The 15986-nt window shown below is 37.1% G+C and overlaps 1 protein-coding gene and 1 long non-coding RNA gene across 2 annotated transcripts in view; one reads left to right on the forward strand and one right to left on the reverse strand.

The window, feature by feature from the left end:
- The window catches only part of LOC136248010 (sushi domain-containing protein 2-like), a 130100-nt gene that overhangs the window by 16167 nt on the left and 97947 nt on the right, over positions 1-15986 (reverse strand). The window contains exon 8 of the mRNA XM_066039826.1: positions 11140-11397. Within this exon, the coding sequence (XP_065895898.1) occupies positions 11140-11397 (258 nt within the window). The remainder of the gene's footprint in view (positions 1-11139; positions 11398-15986) is intronic.
- LOC136245219 (uncharacterized) lies at positions 3880-4263 on the forward strand. The gene is made up of 3 exons (XR_010695797.1): positions 3880-3948; positions 4002-4071; positions 4123-4263. It is a non-coding gene; the product is annotated as an uncharacterized lncRNA (long non-coding RNA).

Consider the following 15986-nt stretch of genomic DNA (forward strand, 5'->3'; position numbering starts at 1 on the left):
ATCTAAATGATGTAGCTACATAAATGAATATTTTTGTGCAATTCATGCCTATGTCGAACTTTGATAGCTTTATCCCCTTCAAGCCAGCTCACCTCGAACGCACCATAAACTTACAGACTGTACCTTTATACAGAGAGTGAAAGACATTAATATGTATAACAGGCTCAGGTTAGCATCAAGGTTAGAGTTTATTCTTCACCTTTACTACTTTAAACTAGCTATTTTAAAAATTGAAAATTTCAAAAGGAAGTAAGGGTTGATATAATGGCATTTAAAGAAAAGTTAGTTTAAAATGAAGTAGGAATCTATGCAATAAAAAGTAGTGAAACAAGAGATGAATGATGGTATTACAGCATAGCTCGATGGGAAATGCATAGTTAATTTTCCAAAGTAGGGACTTTCCATTGAGCTATGCTGTAGTACCATCATTCATGTCTTGTTTCACTACTTTTTATTGCATAGATCCCTACTTCATTTTAAAATTAACATTTAAAAAATACTATTATTTGAACCCCTACTTCCTTTTGAAATTTTAAAATTTTTAAATAGCTAGTTTGTTTATTTTTTTTGTCTAGCTAGCTAGCTATAATATTATACTGTTTTTCAGATAGTATAATATCACTTGAAGCAGCTATCTTTTACTTTTGTATGCAGTAAGCGCTTCTTAAAAGAATTATCACTTTGTCTTATAAAGTACGTTGTTACAACAACTGTTAAAGGCTTCAGCTGCATTTGTAATGGCCAAAATGTTGATTTGCTGGAGAATCTGCCATTATAAGAGTGGAACCCTTGCTTTTGGAAGTCTGGATCCTGAGGCCCTCGAATACATTATTAGCTAGCTACCTCACAAAAAAAGCTAAACAGGTAATTAAGACTATATAAAATGACTAGCAGAGTTAATAAATGCTAGAGACAATTCCTTGGGTACTACACCCGTTCACCCTCATCTTACACACATGTATTCATTCACACTTTGTAAAAATCATGTGTTTGGGTTGTGGCACATGCCGCAACCATTAAGCGCTGAAACTATTAATTATCCTTTTGAGAAGAACAAAGAAGTGAAAGAATGATGAAAGTAAACAGAACGATGCAGTGGACAGAACGTAATTGGAACAAGTGAATCCGCCATCATTACCTTGGTTGTCTGATATTTCTGGAGCCGTACACCTAGCGGTACCAGATCTTACAGCAGGCAAGGTAGGCAGATGAAATGTAGATGAACTTCAAAATTTTAAACATTCACTGCACATTGAAACATTCGACTTTTCACTTTGTTTACCCAAGATACAGCATCATCATAACAGTACTAATGCATGCCATGTGGCTTTTTCAGGTAAAACTTATTGTAAGGCCATTTTTTAGGGTGTGAAAATCCACAAAACCACATGATTTCTTACCAACCCCTACTATACAGCACAGGAGATTGAAGGGCTTTAAACAGTTGTTAACGAGTTACCGTTAATTACCCAAATCACGGGACAATTCCATATGTCAAAACATGGCTACCCCGGTTCGCAATATATGGTAAATGATTTTCTACACGTGCGCATAACCACGGGTATGACCTGCTGCACTAGAAAAATATGGTGTGCTGAACAGAGCATGTGCTGGAGCATTTACAAGTGCTCTGCTACATGCAGTAACAAAAGAATGGATTGTATAAAGAAAGATGTGCCATCAAATCGATTGAACAGTGTTTTGTTTTCAGCAAGTTTTACATAAGCGAAGGACTACTGCACGAAGGAAGAATTGGTTGTGAGTATGCAAGTCATACAGGCCTAGTCCTACGATTTACACAGAACTAGATGATTTACGCAACTCTGGGAAGTCTACTTTATTACACGGTGAGCATTGATTAGATAGTCATTCTGTCTGATATGTACAGTGATCTAGTATTAACCAGAATTGTTTCCTTCTAGGTGCATCACAACTGTAAATTATAAGATATGGCTAATCCAAGAAGAAAAAGATGGAATAAGAAAATGAAGAGCCCGAAACTACAAAATGTACCATGATGTATGATGATATTATTGTTCATGCTTGTGTGATCTTGTACACAAGGCATGTTTGTAGTGTATGAATGTGTTTCCCAACCAGCGATCAGCCTTGAGCGGTCTAGCTGTTGGTTATGTGTTCATGTATCTGTGTTTCCCAATCAGCGATCAGCCTTGAGCGGTATAGCTGTTGGTTATGTATACATGTATTTGTGTTTCCAACCAGCAATCAGGCTTGAGCGGTATCGCTGTTGGACTTGTATTCATGTATCTGTGTTTCCCAACCAGCGATCAGTCTTGAGCAGTCTTGCTGGGGGGATATGTATGCAATGTCGGTGTTTTATATAGAAATCCTGTATGTAGTATGTAACAATATTATCATTGATGAGATTTTTAGGACAACTGTGCAAAACTCTATCAGTCAAATTGATGACCTATGTAGCAGCAAAGATACGTTCCACAAGATTTACCTCCGAAACTGATTATCTACCTTTTTGTACCACAAGTGGTTAGCAATTTAAATGGATGAAGAATATTGATGAAGTACATATGGAGAGAGATGGCACACTACTAGCTATTTTTTTTATGTTGCCGTTATGTTGTGGCTGAATTTCAAGAAAGGTGATCACAAGGTGCATAGCATTTTTGTGCAGTTAACTTGCATACACAAACTTTATTAATGGAACCACCTCTGCAGAAAAATAATGCAGCTTTGATAGTGAGGTGGTCTCAGTAAAGAGGTCATGAAGTACACCTTACTGACATGGCCACTATAATAATAATATTTTTGTAGTGCAGTAAATTCTGCTTTGTTTAACATCATTATTTAGCTTATATAAATTAGATCATCTGTGTGCTTACCTGCAGCTATCAATGTTATTCCCTATCTCCCCCAGTAAGCAACATTTTCAGCATTATGAAGGGATTTAAAGTTATTCCTGAGGGTACGGACATTAACTGAAGCCACGGCATATTGTCAAATCCCTATTTGTATCTCCAAAATGTGAACATATCTGTTTTGTTATCAACCGTAATTCTGTTGTAGAATCACTTCTTCACTGTTTGGAATCACAGAGGATGGGAGCAGTAAACTACAGGCATAGCAACAGTTGTGAAAGAGTGGAATTGTAAGTGTTGCTTAGTCTCATGTGGCTAGACTGCTTTCCGCCTCCTCTCTTTCTTTGTGGAATTGTTTGTCAGCGAGATAGAGCCTGGTGAAGTATAGTGGTGACTTTCAACCAATATCTAGTGAAATTGCTTCATTGGCTAGCTGGTGGACATAAACGCTACAGCAAAACTTGTAAAAGAGCTGATACCATTGCTACATAGCATTTTTCCAGCAAGAACAGCAAGAAACTGTGGCAACTGTTTGCCTAAAAATGCATTTTGTCAACAGTAATTCACCAGACCCTATCTCGCCAACCAATGACATCACAAAGAAGTAAGATGGTGGTCTGGCCATGTGAGAATAAGTGCTGTCATACTTATCTAACTGTTTGTTATAGACCATAAGTTTGTTTGTTTGGAGTAACTGAGGGTGGGGCAGTGAAATAATTCTAGAATAGAAATGGTTGTGAACAGTAAGTGTTCTCGTACTATGTAACTGTTTTGTAATCAACCATAATTCTGTTGTAGAATATTTGGAGGAACTGAGAACAGAGCAGCGAAACAGTGAAAACTATGATTACAGTTGTGAAACGTGTGCAAGTAGTGGCATGATTATGTAACTGTGTTGTTATCGACCATAATTCTGTTGTAGAAATTTGTCTGTCATTGTTTAAGTACAGGAGCAATGAAATATTGAAGCTACAGGCAGAATGGTGAAATATAAGTATACGGGTGTGCTCATCTTAAATGTTTTAATCTGCCGTAAATGTGTAGTTCCTTTTTGTTTGAAATAACTGAACAGTGGAATAACAAAACTGCCAGTAGAATGGATTCTGTTGGAAATGTAAGTATTGGTGTGCTTACATAACTGTTTTATAATCTGCCGTAATTCTGTAGTGCCTTTTTTGTGTGAAATAACTGATGAATGGAGCAGTAACTACAGGCAGAATAGTGAACAAGTGGAAATGTAAGCATAAGCATGCTTATCTTAACTGTTTTAATTGCCGTATTTCTTTAGTCCATTTTTGTTTGAAATAACTGAGCAGTGGAATAACAAAATTCCCAGTAGAATAGATTCTGTTGTGAACAAGTGGAAATATAAGTATCGGTGTGCTTATCTAACTGTTTTAATCTGCCGTAATTCTGTAGTCCCATGAAATAACTGACAAATGGTGCAGTAACTACAGGCAGAATAGTGAATAAGTGGAAATGTAAGCATTCGGTATACTTATCTTAACTGTTTTGCAATCGACTAAAATTCTGTAGTCACTTTTGTTTGAAACAAATGAGGCTGAACAAAAGCAGTGAAATGATGATGGAGTAAAAAGCAGTTGGATAGTTTTTTTGGAGAAGTAAGCAGTGGTGTTTTTGAACTGTTTTGTCATCTGCCATAATACCATTGCAGTGTTGATCCCTTTGACCTCCTTGTTGAGTCACTGTGATGGTGGTGGTGGTAAAGAAACTGGAAAACAATTTATTTTATTAATAAATTTATGCATGTGATCATGAATATTTAATGTGCGCATTTATTCGAAACAACCTTTAAACGCGATGGGAGGCTTGGAAGGCGTATTGGGAACATTGTACAAGGTTTGTAGAGGACAAGGGTATTATTAGTTACTAGATTGCCGGGTATATAACGAGGGATGATAAGTCTGAATGTGGGTAAGGTTATGGGTTTCCATTCGCAAAAAAAGTCCCACTACGGAAATTTTGAAAAACCTGTTTCACTGCCAACGGGTTCACCGATTAATGCACCGTAATTTGTTTACCGGTAGTATTTTACGGGTGATTTTTGTACCGTTTCAGGACCTACATTCTCCTGTGCAGTACAAATGTACTGTATGATATTGGTGCAACTTTGGCTTCGCATTTATAAGGTAATAACTACCTAGCTGAATAAAAGTAAGGAGAGAGAGTGTCAGATTAGATGCCTAAACAAACTGCACTGATGGGGTTTCCTACTCACTGTAATTACTACTGTAAGTTGTAAAGGAAAGAAAACTACTACCAGCTCTAAATAACCTTAATTTTAAGCATTATAGTATTGTATAATAGAAAAGGCTTTTTTTCAATGGAGATTAGGGATGCGGCGATTCTGCCAGCATAATTTTGGGGATGATAGGTATGTGTGGGAATCAGGAATTATGTTAGCATTTTGAGATGATTATACAGTAGGAAAATCTGCAGATAACACAATTTCGTTAGAAAAGATTGAGATACTCTAATAGAGCAGTGAGAAACTCTAATAGAGCAGTCACTGAATATTATTTACTCTAATAAAGCGGTCAAATTGGAACGAATACTCTAATACAGCAACCAGCTAAAGAATTCAAGACCATTTGAAGCTTAAACATCAATGAAAATGGCCTAACACAGCAATGAACTGGCATTATTAGCCAATTATGGTGGCATAATTTTAGGAATAATGGGCAATTCTCAAAAGCATAATAGGTAATTTTTTGAGCACTGCTCAAAAGCATAATGCTCAATTTTTGCAGCATAATAGCCTCATGCCTAATAGAGATACTGAATAGTCCATACTGAATTGTATTGTGGAAATGTCACTATAAGCAACAGTTCATAACTCTAAGTAACTTGACTCAAGTAAAAAAAAATACAGGTGTCATCTTCTATACAACATAACATACACTGCAATACTGTATTCTCTACTGCTACTACTACTACTGCTACTGCTACTACTACTACTACTACTACTACTACTACTACTACTACTACTACTACTACTTTTTTCATTGAACAATAATGACACACATGTACAATAGTACAGAATAATATCGGTAATACAGGCATATGCTTAAGTATAACCAAAGTTAATAGATGTTAAGATATTAACAGTCCCAAGAATAGCTGCTTTTTGGAGGTTATTAAACAATGTTTCATTATAGTCAGGTATTCGCTTCAAATGAGTTTGTTGGTTAGCTGATACCACACCAGAATGGCCAATCACAACAGGAACAAGATCAACAGGTTGACCATAACACTCGGAAATCTCTCGGACAAGGGTTTGATACTTATTCAATTTTTCTTGCTCCTTAGTTAGTACATTGATATCTGCAGGGCAAGCAACTTCAAAGAAAATTATTCGCTCTTCCTTCTTTAAAAACAACACAATGTCAGACCGATTGGATGAAACATGGACATCAGTGTACAAACCAAAATCCCATAAAACCTTTGCAACCTCATTTTCAACCACTGGCAAAGGTTGGTGATCATACCAGCACTTGGCAGATATTGGCAATTTGAAAGACTGACTGAGGTGCAAGTTAAGCACCCTGCCCACCATGTTATGCCTGCGAAGGTAACTAGTTGGTGCCAGTACAGGACAGCCAGAAAGTATATGCTGGATTGTCTCTTCCTGTTCCTGACACAAGCGACACAAGATTGACTGAATCGGAGTGTGCATTATCTTTGCCTGGTAAACCCTAGTGCACAACACCTGATCCTGCACAGCAAAAATACTACTTTCAGACTCGCCGTGGAGCGAACATTGCAGCCACTTGAAACTTCTCACAGCATCAATAGTTGAAGATTGTATGAAGGTAAAAAATTTACCATGTAATGGCTTGTCACATAGTACACTCCGAAGCTTCTTCCTCTGAGCAGCTATCACAGCAGTTTTCAATTGTCCAACCTCATAACTTAAAACATCAGTCAACAACAGAGAAGATACAACATCATCAGCCTTAGACAACAATGACTTACGTGGCGGGAACTGCATCATCAATTCATAACAGGCCTGCACTAAGTCATCCCTTGATGACTGCAGGTGATGGGACAACAAGATTAGACGCCGATGGTAAAGGTGTTCAATGTTTAGCAAGCCTCTTCCACCTAACTTACGAGGCAAATATAATCTTTCAATAGCTGATCGCGGATGATGGCTTTTAGCAGCAGTAAGTGTCTTACGAACAGTACTACTACTACTACTACTACTACTACTACTACTACTACTACTACTACTACTACTACTACTACTACTACTACTACTACTACTACTACTACTACTACTACTACTACTACTACTACTACTACTACTACTACTACTACTACTACTACTACTACTACTACTACTACTACTACTTTTCATTAAAAGAATTACATGTACACACAATTGTACAGACAAAGAACAGAATATTGTACAAGTACATAAGATAATGTTCATTAAATCACATTTGTACACCGTAAGACATGAACAGTTCCAATTATGGCTGCCTTTTGAATGGTACAAAATAAATTGTTAGAAAAGTCTGGGATACGACAAAGGTGAGTAATACAGTTAGAAGATACAACACCTGTACATCCAACCACCACAGGGATAATTATCACCGGCATTCTGTACATCAAGTTATAATCATGTGCCAATCATTGATACTTCTGTAACTTTTCTTGCTCCTTAGAAGGCACATTTACATCAGCTGGACAAGAAAATTCAATGAAGTAGATCTTCTTAAGGTCATAGTCAAATAAAACAATATCTGGGCGATTACTCAGGTGGTGACTGGCAGACTGTAAGCTAAAATCCCACAGGATCTTCACTGCCGATGATTCAACCACAGCAGGGGGTCTATGAGTGAACAAACACGAAGAACCAGGTAAAAATCCATGCAGCCTCATCAAATGCCAATGCACCACTCCAGCTACTAAGTTATGACGGTATAAATAAGCAGTGGCAGCCAATGATGGACAAGCTGCCAACAAATGAACAACAGATTCTTCATGCTCTCCACACAATCTACACATGATAGAAGGAATGCTCATCTTCATAATCTTAACCTGAAGAACTCTGGTGGTGATGGCCTGATTCTGAATTGTAGACTCCGACTCTGAGTGAACATGGCTTTTCAGCCAGCACACACTTCTAGTCTTGTCAATTGAATTCTTGTTTAAAAGTGCATAATACTGACCATGAAGAGGTTTGTCGATGATAGAGGACATTAGCCGGCTAAACTGACAGTCACGAATCAAAGACTTCAGTGAAGAGAACAAGATGTTTTGGAAGTCTGATGTAACAGATAGAGATGCACAGTATTCCCTGGCCCTGAACAACACAGAACTCCGCCTTGGCAAATCACTGTCAATCTCACAGCACAATAAGACCAGAGGGTCAGAAGAAACAGAGAGATGATGAGCAAGTGAGACTAACTTTCTGTTATACAAGTTCTCAATGTTCACCAACCCAACACCTCCAGCAGAGCGAGGCAAATAAATACGCTCAATAGCACTACGAGGATGATGATTGTTAGTGGCTGATAGAATTCTCCTTGTGCTAACATCAAATTGCTGGATCTCTTTCTTGTTCCAGGGAACAATTCCAAAGCCAAAGGACAAGAGTGGAACACAAAATGAGTTTGTAGCTCTTGTCTTACGAGGTCCACTGAGCAATGAGCTCCATACTATCTTCAATCGATGGTTATATAAATCAGTAAGCATCTCCTTACTCTTGACACAATCTAGTCCATCAGATTCATAAAAACCCAGGTACTTGTATGACTCACCAACACCCAATACACGTATAGAGCAAGCGTCTGATAGGGGAACATCATCAGATGAAACCACTTTTCCCCTCACTACAGAGGACTTTGCACACTTGTCAAGCCCAAAGGTGAGACAAACATCATTGGAAAACATATAAACAGTGTGAAGTAGCCTTTCAAGCTGGATATCCGATTTTGCAAACAATTTAATGTCATCCATATACAACAAATGATTTACTTTTCTCGTAGTGGTGGCCTGATACCCACTCAAGGAATCCAACAGCATACTCAATGGTGTAAGAGTAAGACAAAACAGTAGAGGACTAAGTGTGTCTCCCTGGAAAATACCGCGCTTAATAGAGACTGCTGCCAGCATCACTGGGTCACAAGTAGGCATCCGAAGGTACAAAGTAGTACTCCATAGTGAGAGCAATTGTTCAATACACTGTACTATGGTGGTGTCAAATCAAAATAATTTTAAACAACAAACAATCCAGTTATGGGGTACAGAATCATAGGCCTTTTTATAGTCAAGCCATGCAACAGAAAGTGATCGATTCTTAGACTTGACCTGCTTCCAAATATGACTATTCAACAACAAATGATCTGTGCATCCAAGCTCTCCTCTAGCACACCCCTTCTGTGCTGGATGTAAAACTACTACTACTACTACTACTACTACTACTACTACTACTACTACTTTTCATTCAAATGAATTGACACACATGTACAGTATGTACAGAAATACAATGACAATACAAGCATAAGCCTAAGTACAGCCAATGTTCAAAGATGTTAAGATGTTTACGGTCCCCAAGATAGCAGCTTTCTGGAGGCTATTAAACAAGTTCTCATTGTAATTTGGGATTTGCTTCAAGTAATCCTGTTGATTAACTGACACCACACCTGAATGACCAAAAACAATAGGTATGATGCCAACAGGCTGACCATGACACTCAGAAAACTCCCGGATAAGTGGTTGGTATTTGGTTAGTTTCTTCTGCTCCTTATTACGTACATTAACGTCTGCAGGACAAGATACTTCAAAAAACATTATTCTATGTTCATGTTTCAAGAACAGTACAAGGTCAGGTCGATTCGAAGGAACATGAACATCAGTTTGTAAACTAAAGTCCCATAGGACCTTTGCAGAATCATTCTCAACCACCGGCAAGGGCTGATGGTCATACCAGTGCTTAGCAGATAATGGTAATTTGAAACACTTACTCAGATGCCAATGGAGAACCCGGCCCACCATGTCTACTACCACTACCACTACTACTACTACTACTACTACTACTACTACTACTACTACTACTACTACTACTACTACTACTACTACTACGGATTTAATGAAATTCTACATGTACAACACATTGTACAGACAATAGTAATGATGTAACAAGCCAACGCCTACTACTACTACTACTACTACTACTTTTCATTAAAAGAATTACATGTACACACAATTGTACAGAGAAAGAACAGAATCATGTACAAGTACATAAGATAATGTTCATTAAATCACATTTGTACACCGTAAGACATGAACAGTTCCAATTACGGCTGCCTTTTGAATGGTACAAAATAAATTGTTAGAAAAGTCTGGGATACGACGAAGGTGAGTAATACAGTTAGAAGATACAACACCTGTACATCCAACCACCACAGGGATAATTATCACCGGCATTCTGTACATCATGTGATAATCATGTGCCAATCATTGATACTTCTGTAACTTTTCTTGCTCCTTAGAGGGCACATTTACATCAGCTGGACAAGAAACTTCAATGAAGTAGATCTTCTTAAGGTTATAGTCAAATAAAACAATATCTGGACGATTAATCAGGTGGTGACTGGCAGACTGTAAGCTAAAATCCCACAGGATCTTCACTACTACTACTACTACTACTACTACTACTACTACTACTACTACTACTACTATTACTGCCACTACTACTACTACTATTAAACTCACATGTGCATACAGTCGTACATAATTAGTGTATCATGTACAAATACATGAGATACACAATTACAAATTTAGTCTGTGCAGAATGCGAGTTGTTCCAAGCAGAGTTGCTTTCTGAAGATACTTTCACTACTATGTTTTCATTGAAGAATTTCACATGTACATTTGTACAGAGACACATTGAAGACATCAAAAGCTAAGTCATTAAATAACGGGATCTTCTTAAAATGCTGGCAATGAAATGACACTCAAGTGGCCGAATACAATTGAAACAACATCAACTAACTGTTCATAACTACAACAACACCAACTAATACTACTACCACTACCACTACCACTACCACTACTAGGCACATCTGACTGTTCTATTATAGCCAAAGTGTGGATACTTTATTAGAGTGTCTAGTAACCTTCTTTAGACCTCAACAATATTTAGCTACACCATTTACAATACCATGTGCCATGTACCAATAATTATGCCGTTGTCACATGCATATTGTAGCACAGTCATTCCATGTATATGCTGCATTTATAGGTTTCAATAATGGATGATTACTTTACTAACCTGGATAAGATAGTCTAATTATTTCATCAAATTCCATACTACCATCTAATGTGGATAATCCAATATCCATTCTACCAGTGGTGGCAACGTCATACAGGCAGAAGGCATCATTTTTGCATGAGAAAGTGGCATTTGATTCAAGTTCTGGGTCATCAAATACTGGATTAAATAATGGTGTAAAGCTTGGATCATGGAAACCAGACCAACTGTGCCCACGATGATAAGTAAATAGACTTTGGTTTTCATGAGGAATAATCCCTAAGTAAATAATATACACAACATACAAAAGTGCAATGCATGTATTTATCAATATCAAAATATTCAAGCTCTAGAAAGGTGTTACAACCCCAAAAAGAAAACCAGTTGTGAAATCAAAGGTGGCGGCCAAGAATGACTGTGATGCTAGGTTATACATGGGCAAAAATTTAGGTGAATTTATGACAATTCATGTGAATATGTGTTACCTCATCCTAGAAATCAGCACCATACGCACCTGAATTGTCATAATTGCCATTTACTTACATGTACTATCGCAGCCATTGCTTGGCCACCAACTTTAATTTCACAACATTTTCACCATCTTATCTGGAGTGCCGCACCCTGTTTTCACAGCTTGGACATTTTGATATTAATTCTCTATATAATAGCTAACCCCAAAGTCAGCCTATAGCTGGCTTTGGTTACCACTTTAATTGTTCTTTTCTGTTTACTGTATGAGCAAACATAGATAGTTAAACAGATATTTAGGAATTTGTGTGTATAATTAAACAATAATTATGCATAATTTTTAAACTTGATCTCTCTACAGGGTGATTTCATGTAGCCAAACACTCTACAAAGTGACTTTTTGTAGCTAAATTCTTTACTTTACAAGGACTTGTAACGTAACTGAACTGTCGACAGGGTAATTTGTAACGTAATTGAACTGTCTACAGGGTGACTTGTTTTTAGCTAAACTGTCTACAGGATCTCAAACTCAGCTGCCAAAGGATTGACTCCTGAATGTTTCGTGCTTAAAAAAATTGTATGATTTTCTCCTGTGTTTTATTCACAATCACACTACCATTTTATTAGCAAAGCTTGATCATGGGAATTTTACACATGATTGGATTTTTATTATAACTCCATGGCGATAATCCCAATCACCTTTAAATCACAAAAGGTTTGTACTGCAATGTTTACTCCAGATATGGAGTGATTTTAAAATCATTCTTTTAAGCGGTTTACTCTGTATGTGTGACAAAATCACATAACTATTGCACATACAGTAATTCTCTATTCTTAATCTAATCCTCCTGAAAATTGGATTATTTATTATGTGCTCTAACACGCCCTTACTGCCCTAAAGATAAACATTGAATAAAGTATGTACAAGCTATAGCGATTATAAAAGTGTTGCAAAAAGAAGAAAATATGAAGAAAATAAGACAAACTTTGAAGGTTTATACCTCAGTAATAGGGATGGGCAATTATTCAATTATCGTGATAATCGTGGTTATTTTATTGGCAATAATCGACATCGTGTACTTTTCATTAACTAGTAATAATCGAAATCGGCAATAATATCGTCCAATAATCATGGTAATCAGAGAAATATTTGCAAATTTTCAATGTAATTTAACCATTCAATTAACAATTCATGATGTGTTTAGTATTTTTCATCACAAGAATTGAGTTGACAATAATCGTGATATTTGTTCATGACAATAATCGTATAGCAAAATATCAATATCGCCCATCACTACTCAGCAATAGGGAGTAAGGCATTTCCCACCCCAAGGGAGTTTGGACAGCTAAGTTTCTGATTGAGCCATGGATGCATGAAAATGGTATTTTTTTGCTATTGTAAAATACACTCTTGTCTGTCGCACTGGCTTCCTTGGCCACACAACACATTATCTGTACATACATGCAATTTGGTTCGGACATATGGCCGCTATAGTATAATGATTGTGAGGACTTTTCATGTACAGAAATTTTTTAAATCAGGACACATGTTGGCAGGGGATGATTAAGGGTGCTCTGTACAGTTGCACATATGGCTTCCCGTAAATTATGTTTTCTGCTATAACTTACGAATGGATTAAACTAAACTGCTAAACTCTTTTATTTGCAATAAGCTATCACTACTGCACAGTTTAGTCCAAATCCCATGTCTTAACTCACTGTAGAAGGCGAGTTATAATTTTTTACTTCAAACTAGAACTAGTCCCACAGTTTGTGCCCTAGAGACTTGATTCTTTAAAATTACATTATTGAAACTTGTACAAACAAACGTGCTTTTCTATTTTTGTTCTCTGGTTTCTCAGTCATAAGATACTCTTCTTCCGCTTTTGTGCTGGCACTAATCAGTCTTCTTTACCTCCACGCCATTCCTCGCCAGAAGGAGCTATCAAAAAAGTACAAATGCTCTTTTAATGCATAAATATCATGGTTGCCCATCTGAAAATTTCATGCCTATCGGATCTAAAATGACGAACTAGTTATAATTTTAGTATCAAGGTGTAGAACTGAGACGCCCGCAGCTGTTCTATGGCCACAGTTATTGTTTCTTAATTGCGTAACAAGAAGATAATCGGTTAATTACGGATTGCTATATTCATTAGACCACGATAAAGAAGATACAACACTTACTTCACTTCCTTCGTGTATATCGTTCTTCTTTCTTCGTTTGTGGCAGGTTATTTCATCATAAAAGACATTTTCTCGTTGGGCGCGCCACCGTTAAACAAGCCACAGACTAATTAGATAATTACTGGTGACCATGGGAATCCATTAGTAAACTCCAGCTGTGCTAACCTCAGAAGCCATACGCAGAACTGTACAGAGCACCCTTAAAGAGGTACATGTACTTGGAAAAAGCATTAACATTAGAAATTTTATCATAATTATGGTAACTAGTATAATATTATAAACTATAGGGACATTAGCTTTTATTTCATGAAACAGCACAGTGAACTATGTGAATGATTAAGAAATTAAATGAACGGAGTGGTTACAGTTACATTTGTAGTATACCGTAAGGAGGGAAAAATTGGTTGGAGGGATAATTTCGCGAAGTGTTGTCCTGATTGTCTTTGGTGGAATAAAATTTGGTAAATTGCTCAGATCCCACACAACCTTTGTATAAAGTTTAGACCTTAAACCAAGTAAACATTGGTAGCATAGCAGTTAAACAGTTGTCGCCAATGCATGTGTCCTGAGGCGCAATAGGGTGAATAAGCCACTGGTCACACTCCAGGCTAGCTAAACTGGAAGACAGCACTGATTGTAGTTAAAATGCCACGAGAAGTGATGTAATGCACGCTTGGTTGTTACTTTCAGTATTCAGGGCTTACTATCACCACAACAAACACATGTAGCCTTGGTCAGTCTTAAGAAGTGCCATGGGTTGAACAAGTGATCATAACACAAATCATTAGCTATTTAACCAGCTACAGTATTAGAACTAATCTTAGCAGGGCATCAAATGAAATATATGTGGGAACTTTATTGTCTATGGTGCTGATACTGGCCACATCATTGGGAGAGAGTATAAAAAGTTGAATGGACTACTGGAATGGTGGAATGAAATTTTAAAAGTCCAATATCATTAATTTACATTCAAATAAGTACAATCCCTTCCCCTTAGCAAAGTAAGTAAGTAAGGAAAGTTTCCCTTGAATGAAGCTATTTTAGTATACTTCACCTCACCATAGACAAACTTGATAAGGTTTACCAAATCTATGATGTGCTTTCAAGTCATTTATGAACATGCACAACTGCAGTTATCTAATATTGCGAATACCTTGAAGACTTTTGACTTATAAAACTGTGATAAAAGGTTTACTATCCCATTACATATATGTCAGCATTGTAAAAGCACATGCACTGTATCATATAGTACAGTAGTACTGTATATTAGGGATCATGGAGGTTAAGGTTTTTCTACTCAAATATATCCCAGCTTCACAATACCATCCTGGAGACTTGGCAGTATTGGTAAGGTATAGAAGAGCCCAAAAGTGCCTTCAGTGTGACCATAAATGCTTCCAATACATTGCTACAAAAATTTAATAAATTTTACTTAATGGAATTTTTACGGACTGCTGCCTATGTGATGCCTTCAGATAAGCATAACTTGATAACGATTAAGGTTACGGGCTTGATTTTTTTCACTGTTTGATGTCGTTTCAACCCGACAGGTGCCTTTTGGCATACTCCTGTATGTACAATGCATGCATCATGGCTTCCCTACTTTTGTAAACAGGAATCATCATTATTACTATTTTGTCTTACAACAAGACACACGGCAGTGTGCTGTGCAGCCCAAGAAGCCGGTGCACCACACCATAAGTATATTAACAGGAAGAAAGAAAATGCAATATTTACACCTATGTAGCTCTGTGACCCCTAATCCGATTGGAATCAAATTTGCTATAGACGTGCCAGCCAGTTAGGGGAGTCAACATACCAAATTTAAAGGAACTCACAGCAGCCATTTTCGAGATGTAAGCAAACAAAATTTCGTTTTGATTTCTTCATTTTTTTCTTCGTCCTCTGCTTCATTTTGCACACTTCACAAAATCCACCATAAAACATGAAAGCGTGCTCGGATCGGGCTGAAATTGGGCACACTTAAAAGGCTCATTAAGGCGGATCTCAGTACCAACTTTGTTAGGAATCTGATGAACATTTATGGAGTTATAACCAAATATTTGCGTAAAATAAGTAGAGATGGACCTATATCACTTTTACCAATATTTCCGATATGAATATTTGTACTGAAATTATTTGCCGATACCGATACCGATACTATACATTGAAGCCTAGACAAGTTTTTATAGAAACTTCAATGTTGTGATACA

This window comes from Dysidea avara, chromosome 2, assembly GCF_963678975.1.
Source record: "Dysidea avara chromosome 2, odDysAvar1.4, whole genome shotgun sequence".
In the NCBI taxonomy this organism is placed as follows: Eukaryota; Metazoa; Porifera; class Demospongiae; order Dictyoceratida; family Dysideidae; genus Dysidea; species Dysidea avara.